At 36.6% G+C, this 5,574-nt stretch overlaps 1 protein-coding gene across 1 annotated transcript; it reads right to left on the reverse strand.

Annotated features, from left to right (window-relative positions):
- Positions 1-83: 83 nt before the first annotated feature.
- On the reverse strand, positions 84-5,247 carry LOC121769106 (exosome complex component RRP45A-like). Its single transcript, XM_042165793.1, has 9 exons — positions 4,954-5,247; positions 4,139-4,348; positions 3,858-3,953; positions 3,642-3,756; positions 3,298-3,378; positions 2,995-3,183; positions 2,654-2,871; positions 1,579-1,637; positions 84-794 (listed from the first exon to the last, which is right to left on the reverse strand). The coding sequence occupies exons 1-9, from the start codon at positions 5,088-5,090 to the stop codon at positions 577-579; spliced, it is 1,323 nt and encodes a 440-aa protein (XP_042021727.1). The 5' UTR covers positions 5,091-5,247; the 3' UTR covers positions 84-576.
- Between the last annotated feature and the right edge of the window lie 327 nt (positions 5,248-5,574).

The raw sequence follows: 5,574 nt of genomic DNA on the forward strand, positions 1-5,574 counted from the left end.
GAACTTTGGTCTTTATAACCACCAAAGTAAAGACGCTTCTTTCATTGTCAAAGTAAAATACAACCCAAATCTGAATCTCTGAATATTTGAAACCCCCCATCTCATTCAACATTTCAAATTTCAGTCATAACATAAATAACGAAGAGCAAAGTTTTTCCAATTTCAAATTTTGTACAACAAAGCAAAATCAATACCCAAACTACATGCCGGTTCTAGCAGCAGTCCATATCTGCTCATGAAAACTGATCTAAAAAGCACAAATTCTTCATAAAACCTAACTATGTCGCCCAATCCTACAAGGGCCATAATGTTAACCATAAGAGGAGATGTTGCTGCTATTTCCAATTCCAGAAAGCAAATGATACATTACAAGTCGACAACCTCGTCATCAAATCATTAGCAGTTAGGCCATGTCAACTTCCTTTCTGGATGCTGCCAAGGGTAGCATGTCTTTGCGCCATAAATTATCATTGGAGAACCTTTTCAGGAGTATGCTACATGAAGTTTTGATCTTAGGTAGAAGATCTCAAGACTGCATCCACCAAGTCAAAAGGGAATGCTTTAGAAACCCATGTTTTAACTTCCATTAGAATTTGATGCATTCTTCTTCTTTCTCTTATGCTTAGGTTTCACAGCGTCCAATAATGTCTTGGCTTTGTTTTTCTCCTCTCTAGCTTCAGCTGCCACCAATAACGGAGGTGATGGATCTGCATCTCTATGGGATTCATCCTTTACATTCAACTGTTGCTTTTCAGGTGGCATTACATCCATCTTCAGATTTGGTGTTGCTACAGCTGCAAGATATGAAATGATTTATATCTCTATCTACAGAACTAGCGGAAACCAAATATGCTGGAAAGTAATATGAATATCAATTAAGGATGGAGACTGGTTCTTGTGAATGAAGTAGACTGGAAGCATCTAAGAGTTGGCTCATGCCCAGTTGAAAATATAAAACTACCAAAACTACATACTGTATATAAAAGTTACCAGAATCTGAAAATATAGAACCACAAACAATTGAAGGAATAAAACAGAGGGACGAAATGATAAAGAATCAGATATAGTTGATTTCAGAGAGCGAGGCACTTGGGTGTCCGAATATAAGAAAAATCGTACTTCTGAACAACAAGAAATATGCCATAAATGACATGAAAAATATTCATTGAACAAAAGATCAAGAGTAACTCCTTCTGAGAGGGAGTAAGATGGCATCGGGAAGAGAATTACAAACCAGCAAGAATTCGTACTAGGGAAATTCTTATTTCTTAGAGTCTAAAACCTAGAGTGCCAACTGCCAATATTTAAAAAGTAATAGCAATAAAAAAAGTAAATGTAAGACAGATCTTGAAATAATTTTATTATCAAACTTTCAGAGGTAATAATAGAGTTTCATCACTCCTTCATCAAATGCACAAACTGTTAATAAAAGATTAATCATCCTAAGAACTTTTGACAGTTTATGTTGTGGCTTGAAATTGTATGGAGAGGTTGTGAATGATTGTGTGCCTAAGTCATCATTGGTCAATTTGTTCTACGGAAACAAACACAAAGATGACAGAACTACCAATAGAATACCTCGTGAAGCTAGACTTGCTTTCAATTCATCAGTATCTGCAATCTTTGAGTATGGATCCCTGCAAGCACAAATAATATACATCAAGAACATGTCTGCTATAAAAATTCAGACCAAGCATATGGTGATGTATTTTGAAGACCTGGATGCATAGATTCTTAAATAGAACAATAAATAGACCAGCTTATTAAATAATTTGACGATTTTGCAGACTGTGCAGGCATCCATCCAATTGGCGTAAAATTTATTGGGATTATTAATCAGCATGACAAACATAAGATGTCAACTAACCTATATCCTGTACATAAACGTACAGCCTGGACCATATATTATCATAAAGAGCAATGAAGGAGATTCCCATGATCATATCAGTAATACTACTCCTCAGACCATGATGTATTCCACGATAAAAAACATTCAAGTTCATTGTGAAGTGAAACATATATGTGCACATATTCAGATATAATAAACACACACAAACAAACTCATACAAATAATAATTGAAAATAAAAAGGCTTTTCATAGTGATAGAAATCCGTGGGTTCCATCCTAAAACCAATTGGTGATAGGAGGAGAGGCCCATGAGACTTATATAGTAGATTAAGCTCTTTGTGTACACCAACGTGGGATATTTTTTATGTTCATTTTATGTTTCAATTGTCAACACCCTCCCCCAAATCCTTCAAGGTGAATCTCGGAGGGATTGGACTTTTTTATGATCGATTGGACAATCAGCCCAATTTTTTTCTGATCGGTTGGACCACTGGCCCAAATTTTCAGCCCAGTTATACTGCTGGGTCAATCATTTTTTTCGGTTTCAGCCCTGCTGGGTCAGTAAATTTTAGCCCACAATCGGTGACCCATTCTGATACCATGATAGAAATCCGTGGGTTCCATCCTAAAACCAATTGGTGATAGGAGGAGAGGCCCATGAAACTTAAATAGTGGATTAAGCTCTTTGTGTACACCGATGTGGGGTATTTTTTATGTTCATTTTATGTTTCAATTGCCAACACATAGTAAGAACAATTTCCAACAATTTCCTTCACTGAGGAAGTCAGAAGAATAAGTATTTACCAACTAGAAGGTCCACTAATGAGGGCTTTATGTTTGCTGTGTCTCAAACTGCTTTCATCTTTCTTTGATGAGTGGCCCTCAATTTCCATGTCATCACTTTGACATTTCACTAGTTCCAGTTTAGACTTCTCCATGTCCTTTGATATATTGCTGATATCTACTGAATCAGGGTGTCTTTTGATTTTTTTCAAATCTCTTTTTGTTTTATATGATTCAACCTGCAGAACCAATAAATAATTGCAAAATATTTCACTAAGCCGGGTTATATAATACATTATGAGATAGAAACAAAAGAATAAACTTAGTTCAGTGCCAGCAACAGCTGAAGCATGTGTACTGACAGCTTTTTTAATTTTGCCAGTAATATCAGCAGCCTTCACCGATGCTATCCGCAAGCATTGCATTACAACACTTTGCATTACACCTTCTCCTCCAGCTTTTTGAATAGCACAGACATCACCATTTGTGTTCAAAGTAGCAGTCAGTTTTCCACCCATAACAGCTTCTTCAAAGTGTGATGGGTCAATAATCTAGCAACATATGTGGGGAGTAGTGTATCAGTAATCTAACTAATCAAATGTGAGACAACAAACATGTGAACTCGGGGGAAAAAGTCATGTAAGTCATGTCCATGATAGGCTTACCACTCTGCTCTCATTACCGATAAATGCAAATGTTACTGCTATTGGGAGATGGTGTACAATCAATGCTAATGGTTCCCTTACCTGCCATAGCACAAAAACAAAATTTAAAGTTCAATATCTATTATCTAACTTTTTACACAGGACAGCCAGGCAAAATAAACAGTTCAGCACCCACCAAAACTCCCCTTTTATTAGTAAGAGGGGCAAGGTGACAAAGCTATTGACTTAAAAACAAATTTATTGCATGCCATAAATAAAACATGCTTCGTGCTAGCAGGACAAAATTGCAAATAGTTTAGGGTGCAAAATATTTTGAGATCATCTATGAAGGGGAGAGAACAAACTTCTGATGGATGTATTATAACTTCCTGACCATCTTCCCCTCCCAGTGTGCACTCTGGCCTTCTGAATGTCAAGAGCGCAGCCAAGGCTGCAATATTTGCAGCATCAACAAGATTCCTATTTTCAAGGAAAACAGAGATGCCAATAAAATAGTCTATGATGGCCAGCAGAAACATGTAGATCGTCTATTTGAATTAAGGCATAGATGTACGGCTTACCCGCCATTGTCTAGAATGTGAAGATCGATACGGATAGACCACACCCATTTCCCAGCAACGACACAAAGTGATTCAGTGTCAATGGCCCTGCTTTCCCTGTGAAACACATTTCATGTTTCAGCATGAAACATGATGTTAAATTTCACACTATCTGCTAGTCCTATAAAAATCATTTATGCTTCTTTGAAAAACTCCAGAAGATTTAGTTCAACTTCAGTAGATAAGCAAAGTGCTGTCCTAGAAAAAGCAATTTAATGAAAAATGCTGTTTTATAAAATTACCTTAACCCACGATCAACTATCCGTCCCAGCTCAACAGCAGATTCCCCAGGACGACCAATTTCAAAAGAAGGATCTGCCATTGGCGAGAACTCAGTAAATATGGCAAGAGTGCCTTCATTAGGGCGATCACGGTAAGGTTGCACTAGTTGTGATGTTACAAACCCCATTACGCGAGTCTGGCCTAGCTGGACTTCTGATGAGCCATCTTCACTGTTCAGACACCAAAAAGTTGACAATTTTATTTCAACCCACACAACCACAATTATCTCTAAATCATGATCGTAATTTTTATTATAAATGAAGAGCACAGAGAAAATATATAAGAAACAACAACCCAAGATTTTATATGTTTCAACATCAAATATAGTTATCCATAAGAGGTAAAACACATTCGCTGCTTAAGAAAGTCCAGGCACCGATGAACCTTATCATGAAAAAATTACAAAAAAAACTACAACCACTATCCTTAATTTTAAAAGAGAATAAAGGAGATTGACAAAAGCTCCCAATGGTGGAAATATAAAGTTCTAGTTTTCCATAGTTAGTGATTAGTGATTTATCACAGGGAAAACAAATAAAAGATCACTTAAACACAAGAACCTTTCCAGTGTAAAACTCAGAATAAATAGATGTAGCGTGAGACGTGAGTTCTATACTAAAGTAGTTTGGACAAGGGATTACACGATTGACCTTACTATCTTTCTCCTATAAACAAGATGAAACTAAGAAATACTATAGTTTTAGCCAACTACAATTACAAGTAATAAAATCTACTTTGGTAAAATTATTTGGTGAAACCGAAGATGATGTCTTACATGCCGAATTGAATAGTTAGATTCCGGTAATCAAAAGAGCCACGGCCGTCGATTCGGAGGTCAGAGAGCAGGGCTGTTTGAATGAAGTTCTTCTCATTGACGGTCATCCGCCACGAATTCGCCAACCGCTGCTCCATAGTATGCGAGTACTTGGTTAATTTCTTCGACAAGAGAAGTGAATCCAGAAATTCACGCGCGCTGCTCGGGCGGGCGGTCGTAGTGGTAGATTAGTGAGTTTAACCGGAAATTTTGAGAAGGAATTTGAGATAGAAAGGGTTTAGGGTTTAGGCGAAAAAGGGAATGGGCCAACTTTAGTGTAATATTAATACTATTGGGCCTTTAAAGGGATTCAGCTTTAGTCCAATCCATAGCTGTGTATTCAAAATGATGAAAATATAGCTCCATTTGCAGAGGTTAGTTTTATGATTTTCTATATTTTATCACTTCAGTTTGATTTTTATTTCTGGACTGTATGATTCGAAGATTCTCCGAACAACATCAAAAGGAGAGAAATATAAATAACTTATTTTTTTATTGATGTTGAATCTAATGACAAATATTTATATATAGTGTCACAAATTCATAATCTAACTTGTGAAGGAATTGATAAGAAAAACCGAG

This window comes from Salvia splendens, chromosome 15 (genome assembly GCF_004379255.2).
Source record: "Salvia splendens isolate huo1 chromosome 15, SspV2, whole genome shotgun sequence".
NCBI lineage: Eukaryota > Viridiplantae > Streptophyta > Magnoliopsida > Lamiales > Lamiaceae > Salvia > Salvia splendens.

Coding starts and splice junctions, on each gene's coding strand:
- LOC121769106 (XM_042165793.1), bottom strand. CDS start 5,090: ATGGAGCAGCGGTTGGCGAATTCGTGGCGGATGACCGTCAATGAGAAG. Junction 4,349..4,953: donor CTAACTATTCAATTCGGCAT/GTAAGACATCAT, acceptor GTGTCTGAACAG/TGAAGATGGCTCATCAGAAG. Junction 3,184..3,297: donor TCGGTAATGAGAGCAGAGTG/GTAAGCCTATCA, acceptor ATATGTTGCTAG/ATTATTGACCCATCACACTT.